Source organism: Blennius ocellaris (assembly GCF_963422515.1).
Source record: "Blennius ocellaris genome assembly, chromosome: 6".
NCBI lineage: Eukaryota > Metazoa > Chordata > Actinopteri > Blenniiformes > Blenniidae > Blennius > Blennius ocellaris.
In genome coordinates, this window is record NC_137655.1 from 2,034,158 (window position 1) to 2,049,281 (window position 15,124).

General features: G+C 42.4%; 1 protein-coding gene across 1 annotated transcript in view; it reads left to right on the plus strand.

Annotated features, from left to right (window-relative positions):
* Positions 1 to 15,124, plus strand: part of LOC308131378 (inactive dipeptidyl peptidase 10) — a gene marked incomplete at both ends in the record, with an annotated part of 133,074 nt that overhangs the window by 104,352 nt on the left and 13,598 nt on the right. Inside the window, 6 exons of the mRNA XM_080498106.1 lie at positions 3,271 to 3,323; positions 4,607 to 4,688; positions 6,618 to 6,738; positions 8,400 to 8,554; positions 14,325 to 14,422; positions 15,084 to 15,124. The exon at positions 15,084 to 15,124 is cut by the window's right edge and continues 83 nt beyond it. Of these exons, the coding sequence (XP_080354232.1) occupies positions 3,271 to 3,323; positions 4,607 to 4,688; positions 6,618 to 6,738; positions 8,400 to 8,554; positions 14,325 to 14,422; positions 15,084 to 15,124 (550 nt within the window). The remainder of the gene's footprint in view (positions 1 to 3,270; positions 3,324 to 4,606; positions 4,689 to 6,617; positions 6,739 to 8,399; positions 8,555 to 14,324; positions 14,423 to 15,083) is intronic.

Consider the following 15,124-nt stretch of genomic DNA (forward strand, 5'->3'; position numbering starts at 1 on the left):
CGGTCTCTGGACCCGGTGGAACCAGAATTATCTTGCAGTTGTGGCCCTCATCACTGTGAAAATCCATTTCTGGCTTTACGGCTTCAGCTATAGAGTCTTCCTACTTTTCCCAACACGTCGACTTGGTGTGTCGGTGGCCTGATAAAATAGCAATTTTCACTCTGAATGGAGGGACGTTTTCTCTCTCGCTGATATATGGAGATATATTATAGGAGGTCACCCACATTTTAAATAACTTCATTTTGAAATGACTTCATTATTGTCAAAAAAAAAAGCTAAAATCAACCTGATGTCAAAAATGTGACTCACACCAAACCTGAAGTCGAATTGTAATGCAAAAGTTTGGATAATTAGCAACTGAAAAGTTGAACCACTTCATTCTATGTTTGATCAGATGATTGAGTTTAATTAGTTGAATTAATCAACTTAACAAATTTGCCTCAACATTAATATTATAACCGGTTTTGTCATATAACCGCCTCCTGCTGGTACATATTTAACTTCTGATCGTCCTTCTTTGTTGTATTTTGATCTGACTCACGCTTTTATTATCACATTTTTACTGGTATTTAGTTACCCAGAGATAAAGCTGAGTCTGTTTTTGCCCAATTTTTTTATTTATTTATTTATTTAATAAGACAAATAAAGATTTTTGATGGATTTGATTTGATTAAAAAAGGGGGGGGCTTATTGCAATCTTTAGGTTTATTGATGACAATGGTGAGTTCCAATTCTTTTGTGTCACCTGAACGCACCGTTAGAGCAGGATGGCCTGTGATTGGCTGACGTGGAGAAGGGGGGCGGGTCCAATGACTGCATGCACTGTGTGTGTGTGTGTGGAGGAGCAGCTGGTTCAGTTTAATAATAAAGAAACAATAGTAACGCACAGATACTTAGACAAGTAACTTTAATCCGATTACCGGTTTGGGAATAGTAACTCGTTAGACGACTAGTTGCTAATTAAGCGCCGTCGCTGCTGGAGACGCAGGGAAACCCGTCCCTGGTTCATCTCGCCGCCAAACACAAACGATTGACCGAACCGCAGAGACGAAAACCTTCCGATCCGTTAATTCCTGAATCCACAACGACCAGCGATTTGATTGCGTGTGATTTCGCTGCTCTTCTCTTGGTAAACCAGGGTTTTGCACTTCACCAACCACTTAGCGTCTCTCCAGTGATCTGACAGCGATCCTTTCCTGCGCTCATTATACTCTCCAATATCCCGCCATTTCCTAATTCTCCGGATTAATCCCCCCAAATCGATGCAGATTAATGCTTTGACATGCTTGTGTGAAGGAGATTATACCGACTTCAAATGATCGTTAATGTGTAAAAATTGACCCGTAATTCATTTCTCTCACTCGAGCTCTGGAGAACAACTCCACCCACATGGAAAGAACCTGTATAGACATATATGTTTTAATATAGGTTTTGATATGGGCTTTGAATATATGTGACATATATAAAATTGGCCATTTTCCTATATTTTATGTGCATATATGTACATACAATACATGTGCATATATATGGCAATATATATGCACATGTGTATATATATATATATATATATATATATATATATATATATATATATATATGCTGCATCTATATAGTCATATATGTGCATATATGCAGCATATATATTGTCAAATATGCAGCATATATGGAGCATATATGCAGCATATATGTGCATATATGCAGCATGTATATTGTCATATATGTGCATATATGCTGCATCTATATTGTCATATATGTGCATATATGCAGCATATATATTGTCAAATATGCAGCATATAAGTGCATATATGCAGCATATATATTTCATATATGTGCATATATGCAGCATTTATGTGCATATATATTGTCATATATGTGCATATATGCAGCATATATATTGTCATATATGTGCATATATGCTGCATATATGTGCATATATGCTGCATACATGTGCATATATGCTGCATATAGGTTTCATATATGTGCATATATCCTCATATAGGTTCTTTCCATGTGGGAAGAAACAAATGCAGTAAAGAACATATTAGAGTGGAGATCAGTGGGATTACCCACCCACCTCCTCTCCTCTCATATTAAACTTTTTTAGAAGCTGCTTGTCGAAAATGGCACTGAGGGTCTTTTTTTTTTTTTCCTGACCCCCCGACCCCCCCCCCCCCCCCCGAGATGGGCCGAGTCGATGTGTTCATCATGAAAGTGACAGATGCGATACGGAGAGCGATGGCGCGCCGCTGCTCTGCTGCCTCGTGAATTTATCATCATCACGCCGTCCGTCCGTACGCTGCCGCGCCGTCGCTTTGCGTACGTCCGCGCCTCCACGTTGTCGCCACGACACGATGGAGAGAGACGTATAGAAGGAAAACACAAAGGTTCCGTTACCACGTGAGAAGTACATTTTCTTCACGATAATAAAAAATCAATGGGGAATTACAATCGAAGAAAATTTCGGAACAACCGGCGGGACAGAATAGCAAGTGTGGAATTTTCATGCGATTACGTTGAAATGCGATGAAATAAAACATTATTGTTGGGCCGAACGGGTCAAAACAAATATATTCCAGCTTTATGGAAGCTATACTATACTTTCAGTTATCATGGGGGTTTTTTTTTTATAGATTTTTTTATTTTTATTTTGCTATTTACAAATCCTTACAGTCAGAAAACTGTGTGCGATATAACAATGGAAATATCAATAATGTCGGTCATAATAATAATAATAATAATAATAATAATACGTCCCCATAATAAAAGAGGTTTCTGTGCACTGTTTATTCATGCGCTCTAAATTCAAAAGGATATAATTATAAACAAGAAAGAAAAGTGAATAATCTCACGTGAAACCAGAAAAAAAAAAGAAAACACACGCAAAGGGAAAGCGTCGTCAGGTGGAACAAATCTCAGCGCACAAAGACCAAATGTTGCCAGTAACATGAATATTTGCGAGTTTACGTGATGTTTAATTTACTAAGCGATGCAGAAATTTAATTAAACCGTGTCAATAATTCCTTCTTGGCGAAATCAGACGAGAGTCTTCTGGAAGGAATGAGAAATGTGTTTCGTCAGGTTCGATGTCTCTGCTGTTGGTTTACTGAAGCGTCTCCACAGTGCTGGTCGCTTTTCACATGTTGAAAGTGAAACGACTGCACACCTTCAGTTTTGTACGTCAACTGGAGTTTGCATGTATTGAGAAAACGAGGCTTTCGGGGTTTTCTGCACCGTCTGATGTGTTTTCTTTTCTCCCCTCCTTCCCTTCAGGTCTATAAATATTCCTTCCTGGCGTCATATTTGATCTACAACTTGTACACAAGGTGAGTAAACGAGTTCGAATTCTCTTTTGGAAAGCTGATTTTATGAAATGAATTTAAAGTGTCTCAAGATTTGCACCTGGTGTTTCCTTTTCGTTCACACGCAAAGAGGATGAACGGAGTCCAGCATGTGAGAAACTGAAATCCAAAATTTAACATACGATGCGACTTCATAATGTCCATAGAATTGCTTTTCAGCATGAGGGAAAATTCAAACGACAACAGTGCTTTTTGAAAACACTCTGTCTCCATGGAAACGGGGTGGAAACGATACTTTCTGGAAACGCTCAGGCTTTGTCTCGGTGTTAGACGGCAGAAACGCTGCTACGGCTCATGTTTACCACAGTTGTGGTTCTTCTGCACATGCTCAGTAGAGGCTATCAGAACAAAGTTTCCTCCAGAGCGTCACGACTCCCAGGCCGGATTCTCCCGGGACTTTTATTTTGATTTCACCGTAACAACAATCCGAACTTGTCCTCTGTTCATACGAACGTCCGTGTTCTCCCACTGTCAATGTTTATAGTCCGTCGAATTCAAAACGTGTTGTTTTCACTTGAAATGTAATGTAAATGGGGCCAAAGTGGCTTCGTGGGAGCTGACGGCTCGCCGCCATGCTGGACCTCCAGTGTGTCCAGTGGAGGAAATATCCTAGAATATGTGTCTGAACGTCTAATCGATTGGTCCTTTGGTGATGACGGATCATCCCTGAACATGTCTGGCAATTCGGGCTAATTGTTTTTGTGAAAAGTTGGTAAAATACATGCATACGTACAAACCAATACATAAATAAATAAATGAATGAAAGCAGCCAAAAACATGCGCCGTCGCCTGAAACAAACACTGAAGTAAAGAAGAAACTTGGTTTGATTGGTCTGGACCGCTTTAGCCCGTGGTGGCTACGCTAGTTAGCTCGTGGCTAATGGGGTAGCCACAAACAACCGCGATATAAAGTCTTAAAAGCAGATATCCACGAGTCTTCCTCACTGCTTCTTCCTCTCTACTCCACGTTTGAACGCGAGATGCTTTCCAACTTTTTTCTTTCTGCGTCTCCTTCTGACTCTTGCGGCGAGCTCCGGTTCGTTTACTACCCAGAATGCACTGCGCTCTCCGTCCGGCGAGAAAGATCGTTTGCAAACGAAGCGAGACCAGAGATCTCTATCTTGTTGTTTTGTGGGACTGTTCACACCGGGCAAACCAAGCGTGTTTAGGGGGAACCTGAACGCACCTTTGAAAGAGTCTGACGGACGAATGACTGCATGATGTTTTGCGAATGCTGTGTTTTCCAGGGAGGTGCGGGAGCTCAACCCTCCTGAAGTGTCCGACTCCGTCCTCCAGTTCGCCTCGTGGGGCGTCCGAGGCCAGCAGCTGGTGAGTCGCTCACGGCGGTCAGACAAAACGTACGCGTGACATCAAAAGTGAACCTCTTGGTACGAAGCCGTCGACTCTGCGGGCTTGTTGCTTTGCTCACCGGGTTATTACCCTTCCAGGCCTCGTCTGTGACGAAAATCCATATTGCAATTATCCTTCTTCTCATCAAGATGCAATAACGTCAGCTCATACTTCTTCTTGTCTCATAAATAATATCGTCCCCCCCCCCCCCCCCCTCCTCCTCCCAAAAAAAAACCATGCAAAAATATTCACGACAACTTCCTGCCTCTGGATATGAAAATCAATGCATAAATAATCCGGATGCAGCCTCAGACTGTCTGAATTGACAGATTACACGACGTGCAGAAAAGAGAGATGGGTGTCGGCTTCCTGACGACCCTCATGAATGAAGATGGGGGATGTTTTAGACAATCATGCATTTTAAAACACAGATTTACACTGGAAAAATGCAGAAGGCCGTGATTTTGATAAATGGCCGAGACGTCGTCTGTGTCTACATTCACTTCCAGCAGTTTGTTCTTTTTTTTTTTTTTTAACACAAACATCAGAGTGATAAACCCACACGTAAAACGTGGACGCCGTGGAATTCACACGTGGTTTTTTTTTTCAACGTTCCCTGCCGTTTCATCAAGCGAACAATGGAGCCAATCAACGAGGAGCGTAGTCGTTGTAAAAAAGTGCTGCTCATAATAAGAGACGGAGACGCCGGCGCCTCGCAGAGGTGCCATTCCATGTTTAATTCAGCGTCTTACGCAATGTTGTTTTATGTATAATTCATGGCGGAGGACCTTTCTGCTCCGAGCCGAGCGTTGATCAAAGACACGTGTGAATAAGGCCAAACCCCCACCAACGCTAAACTAAACCATTACTTTCAAGTACAACAGCTTTACTCATCAAGCTGTTGCTCGGCGACGTCTTGTCGGGCAGCTGAAGTATTCCGGGTGAGTGTAATGTCACGCCGAGCGTTTAGGCGCTGAATAATCCAACGCCGTTATCCAACACTACTGCAGAGGAGGAACGTAATTGAGTGGGGTTGTTTTTTTAAAAATCTGATTTCCTCTGAGTTTCTACCTGAAACCCGGAGGAACCTGTTGTACCTTCATTACTCAGGAGCGGAGTCGGAGGTGAGCCCATTGTAGTTTTACCTAAAGCGGAACAATTTGAGGAAATTACACGAACGCCTTCATCCCCAATCTTTCATCTATACCAGGGCTGTGAAGGTCGTTTCAGTTGAGGGGCCACATCAACCTGATCTGACCTCTGACCTCTGGAGGCCCAACAAGTCAAACGTATATTAAACTGCAGATATGGACAAATGTCAAAGTCTTTCCTTCTTTTGATCCTTTTGCAACTGCAAGAATTTGCCAGACTATTCTGAAATTTACATATTAAAGTTATTCGAATATTATTATATTTGCAAAAAAAAAAAAAAAAAAAAAACTCCTGTATCTGGATCTCGTATTTTTATTCAGGATTAAAACAAGTTGTCATCATCTGGACATTTTTTTTGAGTTTACGTGTCTAAAGTATCACTTCACATAAATTGGACACCTTTATTGTGAAAGGTGTTGTGTCATGTGACCTCCACAGATGCATTAATTAATTCTGACCAAGGGCGGTTTTGAATGTCATTTTTGACAATCTAGTGTTTTTAGATCAGCTTCGTCAGTTTTCATATCTATACTTAAACATTTTTTTTTTTTTTAATCACATGGCGGCCGGATTAGATCCTCTGACGGGCCGCTTCTGGCCCCCGGGCCTCATGTTGGACCCCCCTGGTATATACTGATGATTTAGTCCCTTCAGTCGTCGTTCTCCTCCTCCTGCTGGTGGATCGTTTCCTCTGTGTTTGACAGTACAAACAGCTTCCACAGTATTTTTTTTTTTTCTTTCCCCTCCAACCCACAGTTGTACATCTTTGAAAACAACATCTACTACCAGGCGGATGTTCAGAGCAGCTCCTGGAGGCTCACGTCCTCGGGACAGGAGGGGCTCGTCTTCAACGGCATTGCAGACTGGCTCTATGAGGGTAAGAGAGGAAAAAACAAACCGCCGTGTCTCGTTTCAAGAACTTAAATACCTTTCAAATTTGATGGATTTGTCTCGCGACAAAAAAAAGGAAGTTTTAAAAGCAATGCATCTCCATAATCACTCTTTTTTTATGGTTGTAAACAATCATTTATTATATATTTTTATACATTATTGGCTTTAGTGCAGCAGTTAAGATGTGAAAATTGTCCTAAAATATTCCGCTCTTTCGTTGCTGCTTTTTTTTTAACCATCTCTTTATTGTGTTTTATATGAGAGAAAGAACAATGTACAGCAAAACACCACACACATCACAAAAGCCCCAAAATAATTTTTTTTGATAAAAAAGCAACCTCAAAACCAAACAAAAAACCACACAATAAGAGCAGCAGCCCTACTAAATCACTCTTCTTTAAATGCTGGTGCTCACTTTGGAGCACCACAGGGCTAACTACTGGGGCCACTTCACTTTGTTTGACCCCCATTTTAAACCTCAGTGGTTTTTTTTGATGCACAAATCTTAAGTTTACGGCAAATTTCACGATAAACACTCACTGAGCGCTACTAAAACTGGAAATCAAACTTTCAAAAATTCAAAAAAACTTTCATCTGCTTAAGTAATTCAGATTGATTGATTGTTCCTAAGGATTCTATAACAACCAAAGCTAAAAACGGAAATATTCAACCCAACTGGCGGCGTGAACAAAAATCTCCAAAAAGGAATGCGAACTGCCAGCGGAGTGGAAAGAAAAACATTCTAATGCAAAGTTCCCAAATGAAAATATTTGCAGTATTTTTTATTAAAAAAAATCAACCTATTTGTTATATTGTAGTATATATATTTGTTGTAGTAAATTATTGACACCCTTGAAATGAGAGCACGTGCCAACAGTAGTATTTCCCAACCCCAGTGGCCATTTTCGGTACTGCAGCAATGACTGCTAGGTAGGGAAAATAAAAAAAATTCACTGCAAAATACTGCTGTAAAAGACACGTCCGACTTGAAACAAACTTAAACCACACTGCAGTTACTTTTGTGAATCCTCTGGTGCACCTGGGACCGAAACCCTGTTCCTTCACTGCACCGAAGGCCGAAACACAAACTCAAGGTTTTTCATCCAAATGGCAGTTTTCCTTCAGCCATTCATGCTGAATACAATCATTTGAAGAAGGACATGTGCTCCGGCACAGTATGCAGTAAACAGCGATTAGATAAAAGAGATCAAAGAAAGGAGAAAGGTCTACTAATGCGGCTGAGTGAAAACGAAGCTCAGGGTGACAGCTAATATTTTCACAAGTCTCCAAACACCTGTAGTGTCTCGTATCGCAGACATAATTATAACGTCTGCGTTATCTGCCGACCTCCACAGACTCTGCGGCAAACACATGAATGGGTATTATTGCTTTTTATCTGGGATCTCTTTTCAGTTTTCCAAATAATTTCGACCAAAGAATAAAAGCATTATATACTTAATGGATTTGAAATTTGTTTTTTTGTTGTTGTTTTTTAACAATAAACAATCTTCAATGGTGCCGTTGTCGCATTCTTTGTTGTACATCTCTTGAACATCGTGAACACGTCTCCTTCTTCACATATCTCAGTACAAAAGAAAAGCCGGTGGTTGTGAATCAGCTTGTGAACGGTCCGCTGGGTTTTTGCAGAGGAGGTGTTGCACACGCAGGCGACTCACTGGTGGTCGCCCGACGGCTCCCGACTGGCCTACCTCACCGTCAACGACTCCTCGGTGCCCACCATGCTGCTGCCCCGGTTCACGGGCTCCCTCTACCCCAGGGGCAGGCAGTACTCCTACCCGAAGGTAAGGTCGTCAGCACGTCACACGTCAGGCCTATTCAACTGGCGACCCGCGGATCAGTTCTGTTTACCTTTTTTTTTTTTTTTTTTTTTTTTTTTTATTGTCCCCCGCCGTGGCCGATAGGCCCCGAAGGGGGATCTTGAAACAGTCTCCGTACGTACGTCCGTACGTACGTCCGTTCGAACGTTTCTACCTATATCTCGGCAACCCCTGGGCCCACAGTGACCAAACTTCACATGTGGATACATCTCAGAGGGGGAAGGGATGCTATGGTGACCTTGACCTAATTTGCATATTAAGTAGGTCACAGGGTCACGAAGTGCTTAAAAACACATTTTGGGCTCTGGAGGCCTAGGTTTTTGAGCTAGGGCTCTGAAATGTTATACACACATGATACACACTCCAGGGATAACCTCCAGTACACCAAGTGACCTGACCTTGACCTTGAAGATTGGTAGGGTCTGAAGTTTGCTCGTCATGGTTGCACAATACATGTATTTTCATATAAACATTTCTCCTCATTTCTCAGCAGTTCCTGGGCCCACAGTCACCAAACTTCACACATGGACACTCCACCTGGGGAGAAGGGGCACCATGGTGACCATGACCTCATTTGCATATCAGGTCACAGGGTCACTAAGTGCATAAAAACACCTTTTGGGCTCTGGAGACATATTTTGACATAGCTTATGAAGAAGACCTTTCATATTCCACATAATGATCTACTAGGACCCATGGAACACCCTCTAGTGCACCAAGTGTGCTGCCTTAGAGCTGGCTTTGTGAGAAAATATAAAGCCCTCCGGCGGGGGATTAGCCGAGCAACAGCCTACTTGTTTATTTATTTATTTTAAAAAAATTTATATATTTTTTTAATTAAAAAAAAGAAAGGCATTTTAAAATGCTTGAAAGAAGGGCATTTGTATTACAAGTAGAGATGTCAGAATTTACAAAATTATACAGAAAGACATACATAATCGTTCAGGTGTTTCAAATATGTGTTTATTGGCTGTACCAGCCTTTGTTCCGAAACAAAAACAGCATGATGTGTATAAAGTCAGTGATTTGTACTTTTTTTTGCCATGTACCAAAATAAAAGACTTTTGAATGTGGCAGAGCGTTGTGTCAGGTTGAGATCAGGAATAATAGCTCCGGGAATTGTCCGGCCCCCCCGGGTCCTCAGCTTTCTGAAAATGTGGCCCCTCCCACAAATAGAGTTGAATCGTCCTGTCCTACGTCGTCTTTTTTTTTTTTTCTATCGGAGGGGGCAACCAGTGTATTGGATAAAATACATTCATCACAGAGGATTAATCATCAAGAAAGAATAGAACAAATATAAGAGAACAAAAAGTTTTTAAGTTAAAAGTTTTTTTTTCTTTCTGTTTTTATGAATCTCTGGAAGCTTCACCGCCGCTCCTCCCACAGTCAGCACCTGTGTTTTCTTTATTGTTTTTATGTATTATTCTCGTATTTATTTCTTAATGTATTGTTTTTATATATATATATATATATATATATATATATATATAGCTTTGTTGCAAGGCACTTTGGATACCACTAGGTGATTGTAAAGGGCGATAGAAATAAAGTTTGAAAAAGAAAAAAAAATATCTAAAAGATGCAATTGTATTGAAAACAGTGTGGTTGTCTATATATAAATGCAGAAAAATTCAAACGTCTCGTATACAGTACAATTTCCTATATGAGGCCTAACTGCACCGTGCTTCATATCTGCAGCACAAAAAGGATCTTTTCTGCTTTAATTCCACCTAAACGACATTAAGTCGCCGCCGCAGACTGAACTTATTGCTATTTTGATCCACTGCTTGGCTCATGCAGTGCGACTCGCAATACATCTTGTAGATTCAATTATTAAAACGTTATATCTTTTTTTTTTCTATTTCAAAGGCATATCCATTGAAAAATAAGACAATTGCAACATCATTTTATGCCCCTGCAGCCATTTATTTCCGAAAACACACCTTTTTTTTCTGGCATGAATAACACAGCCAGGGATCGGGAAGGTTATTCCGTCCTTTTGTTGTTTAATTCACGTGAACGCTGGCGCGTTTCCTTTGAAGGGAGATGGTTGTAGGGATCTGTGGCTGTGATTCGCTCCGGTAAGGCAGCGCTTACGCACCTACTCGTCCTTTGATGTGGATGTTTAGCGCATCAAACGCCGTCTGGATGGGTAAAAAAAAACAAAACAAAAAAAAGCTGTGAAAACCCGCTGGAATGGGGGGGGTCAAGGGGTGAAAGGTGACCTGGTCTGTCGTGTCCTGGCGGCGGCGGTGGCGGCGATTCAGATGGAAGAGATCTTAATTAATGAGGCGCCGCATTCGATCTGGGCTTTACACGTACTGCACAAACAAGGAGTGCTCACCCAGACAGGCGGCGTGTGACTCATCCTGGAGTAGGGTCAGGGATGTGATATTATGGGAGTGAATGAAGGAGGGAAGCAATTACCTTCTCATTCCTTTTGACCGTGACGCCGTTTCATGATGACTAAACGCGGCCAACACCGATATAGACGTTCGGGAATAGGCTGCGTCAAAGCTGAGGATACTGTGTGCAGTGGAGGTGCACTCTAGGGGCCGTCCACACCAGGAAACCGGTTCCCCGAAACCAGGTGTTTCTGGCCTGTCGTCCACACGAGGCGCCGTTTTAGGAGCGCGAAGTCAGGTATGTTTGAACACGGGTCCCAGAGTGGGGTGGGATTCTAAAACCCCGGCTCGTTTCGGCAAAGACAATCTGTGGAAAAAAGATGACGTAACCTCCCCACACCGTGGTCCGTGATGTCATCAAATAACCACAACTATCAGGGACTACAAGCTACCGTGGAGCTGCAGAAGCTACTGATGCTAGCAGCAGGAGGAGCAGGGGGACATAGACCTATAGAACTAGAATTATATATGGGTTTATGAGCAGGAATTTACTTCTAAAATTCTATGTCACAGCGCCCCTAAAGGCCTGACAGGTGTACTACATGACCTGACGCCTCGTGTTGAGACGAGTTCATAGAGACGAGTTCATAGAGACGTGTTCATAGAGACGTGTTCATAGAGACGAGTTCATAGAGACGTGTTCATAGAGACGTGTTCATAGAGACGTGTTCATAGAGACGAGTTTATAGAGACGAGTTCATAGAGACGTGTTCATAGAGACGAGTTTATAGAGACGTGTTCATAGAGACGAGTTTATAGAGACGAGATCATAGAGACGAGTTCATAGTGACGAGATCATAGAGACGAGTTCATAGTGACGAGTTCATAGAGACGAGTTCATAGAGACGAGTTCATAGTGACGAGTTCATAGAGACGAGTTCATAGTGACGAGTTCACAGAGACGTGTTCACAGAGACGAGTTCATAGAGACGAGTTCATAGAGACGAGTTCATAGTGACGTGTTCATAGAGACGTGTTCATAGAGACGTGTTCATAGAGACGAGTTCATAGAGACGAGTTCATAGTGACGTGTTCATAGAGACGAGTTCATAGTGACGTGTTCATAGAGACGAGTTCATAGAGACGAGTTCATAGAGACGAGTTCATAGTGACGAGTTCATAGAGACGAGTTCATAGAGACGAGTTCATAGTGACGTGTTCATAGAGACGTGTTCATAGAGACGAGTTCATAGAGACGAGTTCATTGTGACGAGTTCATAGAGACGAGTTCATAGTGACGAGTTCATAGAGACGAGTTCATAGAGACGTGTTCATAGAGACGAGTTCATAGTGACGAGTTCATAGAGACGAGTTCATAGAGACGAGTTCATAGAGACGAGTTCATAGTGACGTGTTCATAGTGACGAGTTCATAGAGACGAGTTCATAGAGACGAGTTCATAGAGACGTGTTCATAGTGACGAGTTCATAGAGACGAGATCATAGAGACGAGATCATAGAGACGAGTTCATAGAGACGTATTCGTGGTGACGTGTTCATCGTGACGTGGGCAGCTCAGAAGGCTGGAGAGAAAAAAAGATCTTTGTTTTTGTTTCGTCGTGTGGCCGTACCCCTACATTTTCACTCGGAGGTTAACCGATCCCCGTCGCCTGCAACTTCTCTGAGATTAACCGCGGGGAGTCCGGCCCGAAGAGACGCCCGAATGGCCTCGGCATCGCAGTGGAGATTCTGCCGTGTGTTCGGACCAGATGGTTGTACTTCAGAGGGAAAAACAAAACAACAATTTAAGGTTATAAATAAATAAATAAATTGGCCGCGGTTACCTTCCCCTTTGGCTGTGGACGCCGTGAACCGTTTATGACCCGGAGAGCGTCGTCAGCCTGAAAAAGCCATTTGAGGTGCCGATCAGCAGCCGGGACATTGTGTTGCTTTGCAGGGCGAATGTATTTACAGAGCGCCATTCAGACAGCAGGCCACTGACACTCGCTTTACAAAGGAATACATTAAAGCTTTGCATAGAACTAAAAGAAACGCATTAAAGCAAGCAATTAAGAATCTTGTTCTTAAGCGATTTAAGAGCATGAAATACTTTCTAACCTCTCCAGCTGGTGGAAGTGCTGCTTGGCTTGCTACTTTAAAAATCTACCAGGCACAACGGGTTCATAGCGCTGCGTTCTACCATGGCCATGTTGACAGGACGTGAGCAAAATAAAAAAAAATGTACCTATTTCTCGTCCGACTGAATCGTAATTTTTTTTCTCATCATAAAAGGTAATGAGAAACCATGTATGTGCTTACAGGGCGACGTTATTATTACATAATGCACTGAATAATGACATTTTCTTTACAAAAAACAAAAGTGGGACGCCCACATGTTGTAATAACTTGACAAATTAATGCAAAATGTAACAGATTTTATGACAAAATGTGGCAGATTATTACATAATAATTTGAAAAATGTATTCCATTATTAGATATTGCACTGTTATTACATGCATGTCCCCATGATGACGGCTGGATTTCTCCATGTGAGAAGAATGAAGTGTCATCATATCTCACCGAGAGCAGTTTGATGGAAGTGGTTATTATATTGTCAAAAACAATAAGATGTTGAGTGGAGAGCTTATATTTTAGAGGCTTATCTGTAGAGCAAATACAAACATTTGGCGTCAGTGTAATGTTTTAGTGGCTTTTCTTAAATTTAAAGTGAAGAAACTCCAGTAAAGCAATTGGGAACCCTTGAGTTAAACTAATCGCTTAATTTGATCCTTTCAATAATAATTGCTTATCTTTCTCCGCGTCTGAGCCAAAATCTGACTTTTTATATTCACGCCACCTAAATGTCACAGTCAGTATGAACCCCGTGGGCAACGACATGGAAGTATGAGCCACAGCTATAAATCCTTAAGCTGTTTTTATTATTCTTTCTTTAAGCTTTGAACAGTCGGAACACGTCCTGTGGTTAAAAACCCGAAGTTAGAAACTCATAACCAAATATGAAGAAATGACCATATATGAGCAAACGGGGCCGGACTGGAGAAGTCAGGAACAACTGGTAACTAAAAGGGATCGTGTGCTTAAACCAGAGTAGAAATTCTTCTCGCCATGTAGACTAACGAGTTCTATTGCAGAGGAAAACGATTTGCCCAAAGGCTCTGTGCACTTTATAGAAGCTGAGCTGCTTGTCTGCCTTCTTCCATATTCTCATGATATTCCCTGCTGTAGTCACACTGGCAGCGTTCACAAAGGAAAGCGTATGAAAATGGAAATAAATGAAATGTCTTGCTCGGTGCTCATTGTTATTCGCATCTTGGATATATCTTATTAAGCCTGTGAATGTAAATGTTGTTTTTTTTCCCCCCCCTGCAGATGGGCCAAATCAACCCCGGGGTCCGACTCTACGTCGTCACTCTGGACGGCGGCTCCCTGACGACGGAGCTCAGACCTCCGGACAGCTTCGAGAAGAGGTACGGATGAAGGAGGAGGAGGAGGAGGAGGAGGAGGAGGAGAATCAGAAGCTTTATTGTCATTGCACAGGTACAGGTACAGGTACAGGTACAACGAAATTGCATGGAAAGTTTTGGGGAAAGAAGGACACCATGAGGAGGAGAGGAGGGCAAAAAGGCAGATTAAAGACTATGCTCTAAGGAGACAGTCTGTAATTGGGGAAAAAAACCCACCTCAGGCACATTTAGCATCAACACAGACAGGTTACAACATATTTCTCGAGGCAGCACTTCTGATATGTGCAGGCTAGTTTTGCAGCCCGCCGCTAGGAGGAGGTTCTTCCAGGCGCACAGCCCACAGAGGCTTCGTCCCACACTCACATCCAGGAGAGTTGAAGACAAAACCCCAGCCTTGGCGACTGGGTGTCTGGGAGTCCCGAATGTAGATTGTTGTTTGTTTTCGTTCAGGCGCTTCAGCTTTATCTGTCCACCTCGAGTGTCTCTGGTCTCCACTGCTGCTCCAGTTGTGGCAAGACTTTAGCTTCCCAACCGAGTTCCAACATCCTCCAAGATCCATCCAATTCCGCGTAGACGTTGAAGAGTCGTGACCTGCGCAGCACCTCCGTTTGAGCTCTCGCCCCCCCTTCGTCTGCTCATGAGCGTCTGTGTCGGTCCTCCCCAGTGACTTCTACGTCGCCATGGTGCGCTGGGTCACGCCGGAGA